At 34.5% G+C, this 14514-nt stretch overlaps 1 protein-coding gene across 1 annotated transcript in view; it reads right to left on the reverse strand.

Annotated features, from left to right (window-relative positions):
* gabrb3 (gamma-aminobutyric acid type A receptor subunit beta3) overlaps positions 1-14514 on the reverse strand; it is a 150803-nt gene that overhangs the window by 28447 nt on the left and 107842 nt on the right. Inside the window, exon 5 of the mRNA XM_061887978.1 lies at positions 6254-6474. Within this exon, the coding sequence (XP_061743962.1) occupies positions 6254-6474 (221 nt within the window). The remainder of the gene's footprint in view (positions 1-6253; positions 6475-14514) is intronic.

A 14514-nucleotide genomic window follows, 5' to 3' on the forward strand; every position in this document is an offset into this window, starting at 1 on the left:
AATGTATTGCTCGTTGGTGTCAAGCAGGGGGCGCCACTCTCACTAGCACGCCAGCATTGCAGCACACTTGGAAACAGCGGCCCGCCTTTTGCTTTTTCTTTGGCTTGTTGAAAAATTGTGACGCCGACACAGGGGAGTGCGAGTGAACTGAAGACGTGCAATGTTTACACTTGTATGCGAAAGGACAGACAGATGTGAATAGACCGGCGTATCTTTATTTTAACGTTGTCTGTGAATAGACTTACAAATAATAAAATTGACGTTAATTTTATATGTGAATATAATGACACATATTTACATTATTTGTTTATGTGAATGGACTTACGCATATCTGCATACATTTTATATGTGAATATACTGGCAGCTGAGATAGGCTCCAGCACCCCGAAAGGGACAAGCGGTAAAATGGATGGAAGGATGGATGGATGGATGGATACAGCATATCTTTACTTAAACTGTGTCTGTGAATAGACTGACATATCTTCACATTATTTGTTTATGTGGATAAACCGACGTATCTTTATTTAATTTGTATGTGAAAGTATCAACATATCTTTACAAGAATTCTATTAACTTTGTATGTGAACGGACTAACATTGCTTTACATTAAATGTGTATGTGAATACACCAACATATCTGTACTGTACCTGTGCATGTGAATGGACCACCACATCTTTACGTGAATTTTGTCTGAGAATAGACTTACATATACTGACGTTAATTTTAGATGTAATTATAATGACACATATTTATATTATTTGTTTATGTGAATGGACTTACACATATCTACATACATTTTATATGTGAATATACTGGCAGCTGAGATAGGCTCCAGCACCCCGAAAGGGACAAGCGGTAGAAATGGATGGATGGATGGATACAGCATATCTTTACTTAAACTGTGTCTGTGAATAGACTGACATATCTTCACATTATTTGTTTATATGGATAAACCGACGTATCTTTATTTAATTTGTATGTGAAAGTATCAACATATCTTTACAAGAATTACATTAACTTTGTATGTGAACGGACTGACATTGCTTTACATTAATTGTGTATGTGAACGGACTGACATTGCTTTACATTAAATGTGTATGTGAATACACCAACATATCTGTACTGTACCTGTGTATGTGAATGGACCACCACATCTTTACGTGAATTTTGTCTGTGAATAGACTTACATATATTGACGTTAATTTTATATGTAATTATAATGACCCATATTTAAATTATTTGTTTATGTGAATGGACTTACACATATCTACATACATTTTATATGTGAAAATACTGGCAGCTGAGATAGGCTCCAGCACCCCGAAAGGGACAAGCGGTAGAAAAATGGATGGATGGATACTGGCAAATCTTTACTTAAACTGTGTCTGTGAATAGACTGGCATATCTTCACATTATTTGTTTATGGGAATAAACCGACATATCTTTATTTAATTTGTATGTGAAAGTACCAACATATCTTTACAAGAATTACATTTACTTTGTATGTGAACGGACTGACATTGCTTTACATTAAATGTGTATGTGAACGGACTGACGTTGCTTTACATTAAATGTGTATGTGAATACACCGACATATCTGTACTGTACCTGTGTATGTGAATGGACCACCACATCTTTACGTGAATTTTGTCTGTGAATAGACTTACATATATTGACGTTAATTTTATATGTAATTATAATGACATATATTTACATTATTTGTTTATGTGAATGGACTTACACATATCTACATACATTTTATACGTGAATATACTGGCAGCTGAGATAGGCTCCAGCACCCCGAAAGGGACAAGCGGTAGAAATGGATGGAAGGATGGATGGATGGATGGATGGATGGATACAGCATATCTTTACTTAAACTGTGTCTGTGAATAGACTGGCATATCTTCACATTATTTGTTTATGGGAATAAACCGACATATCTTTATTTAATTTGTATGTGAAAGTATCAACATATCTTTACAAGAATTACATTAACTTTGTATGTGAACGGACTGACATTGCTTTACATTAAATGTGTATGTGAACGGACTGACATTGCTTTACATTAAATGTGCATATGAATACACCAACATATCTGTACTGTACCTGTGTATGTGAATGGACCACCACATCTTTACGTGAATTTTGTCTGTGAATAGACTTACATATATTGACGTTAATTTTATATGTAATTATAATGACACATATTTACATTATTTGTTTATGTGAATGGACTTACACATATCTACATACATTTTATATGTGAATATACTGGCAGCTGAGATAGGCTCCAGCACCCCGAAAGGGACAAGCGGTAGAAATGGATGGAAGGATGGATGGATGGATACAGCATATCTTTACTTAAACTGTGTCTGTGAATAGACTGACATATCTTCACATTATTTGTTTATGTGGATAAACCGACATATCTTTATTTAATTTGTATGTGAAAGTATCAACATATCTTTACAATAATTACATTAACTTTGTATGTGAACGGACTGACATTGCTTTACATTAAATGTGTATGTGAACGGACTGACATTGCTTTACATTAAATGTGTATGTGAATACACCAACATATCCGTACTGTACCTGTGTATGTGAATGGACCACCACATCTTTACGTGAATTTTGTCTGTGAATAGACTTACATACATTGACGTTAATTTTATATGTAATTATAATGACACATTTCTATATTATTTGTTTATGTGAATGGACTTACACGTATCTACATACATTTTATATGTGAAAATACTGGCAGCTGAGATAGGCTCCAGCACCCCGAAAGGGACAAGCGGTAGAAAAATGGATGGATGGACACTGGCATATCTTTACTTAAACTGTGTCTGTGAATAGACTGCCATATCTTCACATTATTTGTTTATGTGGATAAACCGACATATCTTTATTTAATTTGTATGTGAAAGTATCAACATATCTTTACAAGAATTACATTAACTTTGTATGTGAACGGACTGACATTGCTCTATATTAAATGTGTATGTGAACGGACTGACGTTGCTTTACATTAAATGTGTATGTGAATACACCGACATATCTGTACTGTACCTGTGTATGTGAATGGACCACCACATCTTTATGTGAATTTTGTCTGTGAATAGACCTACATATATTGACGTTAATTTTATATGTAATTATAATGACACATATTTATATTATTTGTTTATGTGAATGGCATATCTTTACGTAAACTGTATGTGAATAGACTTACATATATTGACGTTAATTCTATATGTAAATAGACTGGCTTATCTTTAATTTACTGTGTATGTGAATGGACTTACATATATATTCATGAAATATGTATGTGAACATACTGACATATCTTTAGATTGTGTTTATGTGAATGGACCGACATATCCTTATTTAATTTTGTATGTGAAAGTACCAACATATCTTTACAAGAATTGTGTAAATGGACTTACTTACGTATACATTAACTTTGTACATTAATGGACTGAGATATGTATATATATATATATATATAGAGAGAGAGAGAGAGAGAGAGAGATAGATATAGATATAGATATATTTATATATATATATAGACGTTAATTTTATATGTGTATGGACTGGCATATTTTTATGTTAATGGTGTATGTGAATGGACTTACATGCATGTTAATTTTGTATGTTTGCATTGTCTGTTTATGTGAATGGACTTACATATCTTTACAATAATTGTGTATGTGGATGGACATACTTATATTTACATTAACTTTTTATGTGAATGGACTGACATTGCTTTACCTTAAATGTGTATTATGGACCAACATATCCTTACAGTACCTGTATGTGAATGGACCAACATTTACTTACGTTACCTGTGTCTGTGAATGAACGGACATATCTTTATATTATTTGTATATGTGAATGGACATAAATATTTTTACGTTATTTATTTATGTGACTGGACGGACATATTTTTACATTATGTGCACAAGTGAACAGACAAACATATCTTTGCAGTATTTGTGTAGATGAACGGATAGATATATCTTTATATTATTTGTTTATGTGATTAGGCAGACATATCTTTATCTTATTTATGTATTCGAATGAACAGACATATCTACCTTAATTGTGAATGTGAATAGACACACATCTTTATCTTATTTAAATATATGAATGGAAAAACATATCTTTCCATCAATTGTGTAAGTGAATGGACAGACATATCTTTATATTGTTTATGTATGTGACTGGACAGATGTATCTTTATATTATTTATGTATGTGAATGGACAGACATATCTTTATATTATTTATGTACATGAATGGACAGACATATCTTTACATTACTTTTCGATGTGAATGGACGGACACATATTTATATGATTTATGTATATGACTGGCCAGACATATCTTTATATTATTAATGTATGTGAATGGACAGACATATATTTACATGAATTGTGTAAGTGAAGTGACAGACATATATTTATATTGTTTATGTATGTATGTGACTGGACAGACGTATCTTTATATTACTTATGTATTTGAATGGACAGACATATCTTTACATTACTTTTCTATGTGAATGGACAGACATATCTTTACATTACTTTTCAATGGGAATGGACAGACATATTTATATTATTTATGTTCATGACTGGCCAGACATATCTTTATATTATTAATGTATGTGAATGGACAGACATATATTTACATGAATTCTGTAAGTGAATGGACAGACATATGTTTATATTGTTTATGTATGTGACTGGACTGATGTATCTTCATATTATTTATGTATGTGAATGGACAGACATATCTTTACATTACTTTTATATGTGAATGGACAGACATATTAAATCATTTACGTACTCTATATGACTGGTCAGACATATCTTTATATTATTTATGTATGTGAATGGACAGACATATATTTATATGAATTGTGTAAGTGAATGGATAGACAAATCTTTATATTGTTTATGTATGTGACTGGACGGACGTATCTTTATATTATTTATGTATGTGAATGGACAGACATAAATAATATGTCCGTCCATATTCATGTACATAAATAATATACATATTATTTATGTATATGAATGGACAGACATATCTTTACATTATGTTTCTATGTGAATGGACAGGCATATCTTTATATTATTCATGTATATGACTGGCCAGACATATCTTTATATTATTTATGTATGTGAATGGACAGACATATATTTATATTATTTATGTATATGAATGGACAGACATATCTTTACATTATGTTTCTATGTGAATGGACAGGCATATCTTTATATTATTTATGTATATGACTGGCCAGACATATTTTTATATTATTTATGTATGTGAATGGACAGACATATCTTTATATTATTTATGTATATGAATAGACAGACATATCTTTACATTACGTTTCTATGTAAATGGACAGGCATGTCTTTATATTATTTATGTATATGACTGGCCAGACATATCTTTATATTATTTATGTATGTGAATGGACAGATATATCTTTATATTATTTATGTATGTGAATGGACAGACATATCTTTACATTATGTTTCTATGTAAATGGACAGGCATATCTTTATATTTTTTATGTATATGACTGGCCAGACATATCTTTATATTATTGATGTATGTGAATGGACAGATATATCTTTATATTATTTATGTATGTGAATGGACAGACATATCTTTACATTATGTTTCTATGTAAATGGACAGGCATATCTTTATATTTTTTATGTATATGACTGGCCAGACATATATTTATATTATTTATGTATGTGAATGGACAGACATATCTCTTTATATTATTTCCTCCCACTTCCAAAGACATGCACCTGGGGATAGGATGATTGGCAACACTAAATTGGCCCTAGTGTGTGAATGTGAGTGTGAATGTTGTCTGTCTATCTGTGTTGGCCCTGCGATGAGGTGGCGACTTGTCCAGGGTGTACCCCGCCTTCCGCCCGATTCTAGCTGAGATAGGCGCCGGCGCCCCCCGCGACCCCAAAAGGGAATAAGCGGTAGAAAATATATGTATGTATGTATGTGAATGGACAGATATATCTTGACACAAATTGTGTATGCGAATGGACCGACAGCTACACAACAAGTTTCAGTCAAGAATGTTAGGATGTGACCTGATAAAAGTGTTTCAAGAAGGTCACAGTTTGACACTGGAACAGATGAACGCACGTGTGTAAACAAAAGGGAACCACAGTTGTTTGTCCTTTCTTGGTGGCGCTCACCGCAGGCCGTAGAGGACGGTGCCGTCGGGGTGCAGTCGGATCATACGGTTCTTGACGGTGACGCCGTGCACGAAGGACTTCTTGTCGTTGAGGAAGTAGGTGTCGGGCACCCACAGCTGGTCGGCCACACGGTTGTCCAGGGTCAGGTTGAGGGGGATGCCCAGGTAGGCCAGGCGCTTGTCCCGCCAGTACTGCTGGAAGTACATGGTCAGCGTGTAGTCCTGCAGACGGACACAGGACGATGATTACTACTACTGCGCCGGCAGGAAGACATCAATCATTAATAGTCCCCTTCCACCATCGACCATCACAAAAGCTTTTTAGCCTCGCTGACTCCGCTAATGTTGTCTTGAATAAGTTAGCAAATACATCTTGTACTCCGTATACTGCGCACTGTACTGTAGTACAACGTGTAGTACAACGTGTAGTACAACGTGTAGTACGCTGACTGCTGCGCAATGTTACTCACGCTTGCTGCCCTCCAAAAGTGCTGATGGAAATGTTGTTGTTTTTTTGTTTGTTTGCACTACAATCTGCCTCCTTTTCACTTTGGAGCCCTAAGGGATACAATGCTGTATGTATGCAGTACTTTATTATGTGTGCACTATGCTGTACTTCAATATGTGTATACTATGCTGTACATGCAGTACTTCAATATGTGTGTACTATGCTGCACATGCAGTACTTTAATATGTGTGCACTATGCTGTACTTCAATATGTGTATACTATGCTATACATGCAGTACTTTAATATGTGTGCACTATGCTGTACTTCAATATGTGTGTACTATGCTGTACATGCAGTACTTTAATATGTGTGCACTATGCTGTACTTCAATATGTGTGTACTATGCTGTACATGCAGTACTTTAATATGTGTGCACTATGCTGTACTTCAATATGTGTGTACTATGCTGTGCATGCAGTACTTTAATATGTGTGCACTATGCTGTACTTCAATATGTGTATACTATGCTGTACATGCAGTACTTTAATATGTGTACACAATGCTGTACTTCAATATGTGTATACTATGCTGTGCATGCAGTACTTTAATATGTGTGCACTATGCTGTACTTCAATATGTGTGTACTATGCTGTGCATGCAGTACTTTAATATGTGTGCACTATGCTGTACTTCAATATGTGTATACTATGCTGTGCATGCAGTACTTTAATATGTGTGCACTATGCTGTACTTCAATATGTGTGTACTATGCTGTGCATGCAGTACTTTAATATGTGTGCACTATGCTGTACTTCAATATGTGTATACTATGCTGTACATGCAGTACTTTAATATGTGTACACAATGCTGTACTTCAATATGTGTATACTATGCTGTGCATGCAGTACTTTAATATGTGTGCACTATGCTGTACTTCAATATGTGTATACTATGCTGTGCATGCAGTACTTTAATATGTGTGCACTATGCTGTACTTCAATATGTGTGTACTATGCTGTGCATGCAGTACTTTAATATGTGTACACTATGCTGTACTTCAATATGTGTGTACTATGCTGTACATGCAGTACTTTAATATGTGTACACAATGCTGTACATGCAGTACTTTATTATGTGTGCACTATGCTGTACTTCAATATGTGTGTACTATGCTGTACATGCAGTACTTTAATATGTGTGCACTATGCTGTACTTCAATATGTGTATACTATGTTGTACATGGAGTACTTCAATATGTCTGTAATATACATGGAGTACTTCAATATGTGTGTACTGTGCATGGAGTACTTCAATTAGTGTACCATGCTGTACATGGAGTACTTCAATATATGTGTACTGTACATGGAGTACTTCAATATGTCTGTAATATACATGGAGTACTTCAATATGTGTGTACTGTGCATGGAGTACTTCAATTAGTGCACTATCCTGTACATGGAGTACTTCAATACGTGTGTACTATGCTGTACATGGAGTACTTCAATATGTGTGTACTACGCTGTACATGGAGTACTTCAATATGTGTGCACTATCCTGTACATGGAGTACTTCAATATGTGTGTACTATGCTGTACATGGAGTACTTCAATATGTGTGTACTATGCTGTACATGGAGTACGTCAATATGTGTGTACTATGCTCTACATGGAGTACTTCAATACGTGTGTACTATGCTGTACATGGAGTACTTAAATACGTGTGTACTATGCTGTACATGGAGTACTTCAATATGTGTGTACTGTACATGGAGTACTTCAATATGTGTGTACTATGCTGTACATGGAGTACTTCAATATGTGTGTACTATGCTGTACATGGAGTACTTCAATACGTGTGTACTATGCTGTACATGGAGTACTTCAATATGTGTGTACTATGCTGTACATGGAGTACTTCAATATGTGTGTACTATGCTGTACATGGAGTACTTCAATATGTGTGCACTATCCTGTACAACGAGTACTTCAATACGTGTGTACTATGCTGTACATGGAGTACTTAAATATGTGTGTACTATGCTGTACATGGAGTACTTCAATATGTGTGTACTGTACATGGAGTACTTCAATATGTATATACTATGTTGTACATGGAATAATTCAATATGTGTGTACTGTACATGGAGTACTTGAATATATGTGTACTATGCTGTACATGGAGTACTTCAATATATGTGTACTGTACATGTAGTACTTCGATGTGTGTACTATGCTGTACATGGAGTACTTTAATATGTGTGAACTATGATGTACATAGAGTACTTCAAAATGTGTGTACTGTACATGCAGTACTTTAATTGTGTACTGTGCATGGAGTACTTCAATTAGTGTACTATGCTGTACATGGAGTACTTCAATATATGTGTACTGTACATGGAGTACTTCAATATATGTGTACTGTACATGTAGTACTTCGATGTGTGTACTATGCTGTACATGGAGTACTTTAATATGTGTGAACTATGATGTACATGGAGTACTTCAAAATGTGTGTACTGTACATGGAGTAATTCAATATGTGTGTACTATGCTGTACGATGGAGTACTTCAATATATGTGTACTGTACATGAAGTACTTCAATATGTGTGTACTATGCTGTACATGGAGTACTTCAATATGTGTGTACTGTACATGGAGTACTTCAATATGTCTGCACTGTACATGGAGTACTTTAATATGTGTGTACTATGCTGTACATGGAGTACTTTAATATGTGTGTACTATGATGTACATGGAGTACTTCAATATTTATGTACTGTACATGGAGTACTTAAATATATGTGTACTGTACATGGAGTATGTCTATGTGTGTACTGTACATGGAGTACTTCAATATATGTGTACTTGTACATGGAGTACTTAAATATATGTGTACTGTACATGGAGTATGTCAATATTTATGTACTGTACATGGAGTACTTCAATATTTATGTACTGTACATGGAGTACTTCAATATTTATGTACTGTACATGGAGTACTTAAATATATGTGTACTGTACACGGAGTACTTTAATTAGTGTACTATGCTGTGCATGGAGTCCTTCAATATGTGTGTACTGTACATGGAGTACTTCAATATGTGTGTACTGTATATGGAGTACTTCATTATGTGTGTACTATGCTGTACATGGAGTACTTCAATATTTGTGTACTGTACATTGAGTACTTCAGTATATCTGTACTGCACCCTACATGGAGTACTTCAATATGTGTGTACTGTACATGGAGTACTTCAATATATTATATGTATTGCATTATTTACATCCTTCCTCACCCCTTTTTCTCAACACTAGTTTTTCTTTCTGTGATGTTTAAATATTTGTGAGTGAGTGAGTGAGTGAGTGAGTGAGTAAGTGAGTGAGTGGACCGACCTTTATACATATATATATATATATATATATATATATATATATATATATATATATATACACACACTTGAAGGGTGTATGTAAATAGATTGAACTATATTTACATTAATTGTGTATGTGAACGGACAGACATATTGCGACATTAATTGTGGATATAAATTGGCTCGACGTATCTTTACATTAATTGTGTAAGGGAATGGACTGACATATAAGTACATAAATTCTGCATGTTAATGGACTGACATACAGTATCTTTACTTTTACTGTGTATATGAATGGACTGACAGCTCTCTACATTTTTTCGTGAATGTACCGACACAACGTTTCATTCATCGTTCATGTATGAATGTATCCGGATGTCTTTTCACTAATTTGTATGTGAATGAACCGACATATCTTGCCATTAATTTTGCATGTGAATGGGCCGACATATATTTATGTTATCTGTGTAGGTGAATGTACCGACATATCTTAATATCAACTGTGTATATGAAGGGAGTGACATATCTCTCTGTTCACGGTGAATGTGAATTTACATATATTTAAGTGAACTGGGTATGTGAAAGGACTGACATATCTTTACATTACTTATGTATGTGAATAGAGCGGCATATTTTTTCATTAATTTTGTATGTGAATGGACCAACATACTGTTTCTTCACATTATTTGTGCAAGTGAATGTACTGGCATATTTACATTATTTTTGTGTGTGAATTGACTGTCATCTTTACATTAATTTTCTATGACAGATGTATACACTGTGTGTGTAAGAGAATGGACAGATGTTTACATTATGTGTGTATGTGAATGGACAGACAGAGGTTAACAATGTTTGTGAGTGAATGGGCGCACACAGATTGGATTTTGGAATGGATTTTCATTATGTGTACTGTATGTGTGAATGGACAGACATATTTCCCATAATGTGTGTATGTGAATGGACACTCAAGTTTATAGTATGGCTGTCGGTATGTGAAATGGACAGTCAGCAGTTTACAGTGTGTGTGTGTGTGTGTGTGTGTGTGTGTGTGTGTGTGTGTGTGTGTGTGTGTGCGTGTGTGAGTAATGAAAATACATTTTTATGTACATAATTTGTAAGTGTGAATGGACAGACCTTTTCTACATGAGCCGTCATAGTTACATCATGTGTGTATGTGAAAGGACAAACAATACATGCAATACATATGTGCATGAATGGACAAGTATGTACATAAATGGGAATGGACAGACACATGCTGCGTGTCCATAAATGGACAGTAATGTTTACTTCATATGTAAATGGACAGACAGAGGTTTAAAATAAGTGTGTTAATGGACAAACATTCACATTGCGAGCGAGTGAATGTTTGTTCGGATTGGTTTTCGGTGTAAAGCGATCTTTTCAAAATGAGTAAAGAGAATGTTTGGCTGAATGAATGACTGACTGAATAAATGATTGAGTGAGTAGGTAAGTGAATTAATATAATGGATGGATGAGTGAGTGAATGAAGTAATGGGTGACTTATTGAATGGGTTGGTGAATTAAGAAATTAATTAGTGAGTAAATGAAGTGAAGTATATTTATATAGCGCTTTTCTCAAGTGACTCAAAGCGCTTTACATAGTGAAACCCATCCATCCATCCATTTCCTACCGCTTATAAACCCAATATTTAAGTTCCATTTAAAGCAGTGTGGGTGGCACTGGGAGCAGGTGGGTAGAGTGTCTTGCCCAAGGACACAACGGCAGTGACTAGGATGGCGGAAGCGGGAATCGAACCTGCAACCCTCAAGTTGCTGGCACGGCCACTCTACCAACCGAGCTATGCCGCCGAATGAATGGGTGAGTGAATGAATGACTAATTAATTAGCGAGTAAATGAATAAATTAATTAGTAAATGAATGAAATGGTGAGTGAATGAATTTTTTAATAAACAAGTCAGTAAGTGAATGAATGGGTGAGTGAATGAATACATGAAATAGTGAGTAAATGAATGGGTGAAAGAAAGAAAGAGTGAGTGAAAATATAAATGAATCAATGGGAATGAATGAGCGAGTAAGGAACTAACCTAATTGTTTAGTGAATAGTAAATTAATGAATATGTGAACGAACAAGTGGTGAGTTAATGAATGGGTGTGTAACTGAATTGATAAATTAAATATTGAGTGAATGAATGAATGGGTGAGTGAATGTGTGATGAAAGTAATGAGTGAGTGAATGAATAAATACATTAATTAGTGAGTGAGGGGTGAGCAATTGAGTGAGTGAATAATGGGTGAATGGATTAATGAATTGGTGAGTTAATTAGTGACAGAATTGAGTGAGTGAGCAAATGACAGTGATTTAATGGGTGAGTGAATGAATAAAGGAATGAGTGAATAACTGAGTGAAGGAATAAATGGAAAGTGAAAAGTATAAATGAATTAGTGGAGGAATGAAGGGATGAAGAAATGAATGGGTGGAAAAATTTAGTGAGTGAATTAATAGATGAGTGAATACATAATTAGTGAGCGAATAAATAGGTTAATGAATGGGTGAATAAATGAGTGAGTGAATTAATGAGTGAGTGAATACATAATTAGTAAGTGAATGAATAGGCTAAAAAATGGGTGGATAATTGAGGGAGTGAATTAATGGCTGAATTAATGTATACATTAATTAGTGAGTGAATGAAGTGGATGTTAATGAATGAATGGGTGAGTGAATTAATGAATGAATTAATAAATGAGTGAGTGAATGACAGGTGGGTTAATGAATGAATGAATGGGTGAATGGATAATTAAATCAACTAATGAGTGAATGAAGGGTGGGTTAATGAATGAATGGGTGAGTGAATGAATAAAGGAATGAGTGAATGACTGAGTGAAGGAATAAATGGAAAGTGAACGCGTAGATGAATTAGTGGGTGGATGAAGGGATGAAAAAAGAATGGGTGAGTAATTGAGTGAGTGAATTAATAGATTAGTGAATACATAATTAGTAAGTGATTTAATAGGTTAATGAATGGGTGAATAATTGAGTGAGTGGATACATAATTAGCAAGTGAATGAATAGGCTAATAAATGGGTGAATAATTGAGTGACTGAATTAATTGGTGAGTCAATGTATACATTAATTAGTGAGTGAATGAAGTGGAGGTTAATGAATGAATGGGTGAGTGAATGAATGAATAAATTAGTGAGTGAATGAAGGGTGGGTTGAATGAATAAATGAATTAGATTAGATGGTACTTTAGTGACTGAATGGAGGATGGGTTAATTAATTAATGTGTGAGTGAATGGATAAATGAATTAATGAAAGAATGAAGGGTGGGTTAATGAATGAATGGGTAAATTACTTAGTGAGTGATTGAAGGGTGGGTTAATGAATGAATGGGTGAGTGAATGAATGAATTCTTAATTGGGGCATTGAATGAGAGAATTGTGTGTTGTAAAAGTAGTGAGACAGTAGAGTAGTTAAGGAGACAAACGTGGACATGAATTTACAATACTACTGCATGAATATTGCGGAGGAGGTTGTGAGAGGGTGAGTTTGTTTTGTTATGAGTGTGATGTCCTCTCACATGCAGGAAAACGCTGAATCGGCCTCGCACGACATCTGGTCCACTATTTCCACCCCTGGATCTTTTCGAAAAGACGCCAGCACAAAAATATTGCAGTACTCGAGACCACTGCAGAATGATCACTCAAGCTCCGCCCACAAAAGTATTTCTTGACACAAACATGTTCTTTTCTTACCTACAATTATTTTTTTCTTAATCCATTGTGAAGTGAAGTGAATTATATTTATATAGCGCTTTTCTCTAGTGACTCAAAGCGCTTTACATAGTGAAACCCAATATTTAAGTTCCATTTAAACCAGTGTGGGTGGCACTGGGAGCAGGTGGGTAAAGTGTCTTGCCCAAGGACACAACGGCAGTGACTAGAATGGCGGAAGCGGGAATCGAACCTGCAACCCTCAAGTTGCCGGCACGGCCACTCTACCAACCGAGCTATGCCGCCCCAATATTTAATATTCAATATTTAAATATATTTATTAAGGATTTTTGAATTGTTGCTATTTAAAATAAAATGACATCAAAAATAATGTGTAAAAAAAAGACTAACATTTGACGGAAAAATTAAATGAAATACAAAAAATTAAACATTAAAATTAATAAAATGAAAAATTAAACTAATTAAAATGAACATAAAAACAAATGAAATTAAATACAAATGAAATTAAATACAAATGAAATAAAAAATTAAGTTATTTGTTGAAAAAGACTCACACAAAAATAAAATGAAATAAAATTCAAATCAATCAATCAATGTTTATTTATATAGCCCCAAATCACAAATGTCTCAAAGGACTGCACAAATCATTACGACTACAACATCCTCGGAAGAACCCACAAAAGGGCAAGGAAAACTCACACCCAGTGGGCAGGGAGAATTCACATCCA

Source organism: Nerophis ophidion, linkage group LG26 (genome assembly GCF_033978795.1).
Source record: "Nerophis ophidion isolate RoL-2023_Sa linkage group LG26, RoL_Noph_v1.0, whole genome shotgun sequence".
NCBI classification, from domain to species: domain Eukaryota; kingdom Metazoa; phylum Chordata; class Actinopteri; order Syngnathiformes; family Syngnathidae; genus Nerophis; species Nerophis ophidion.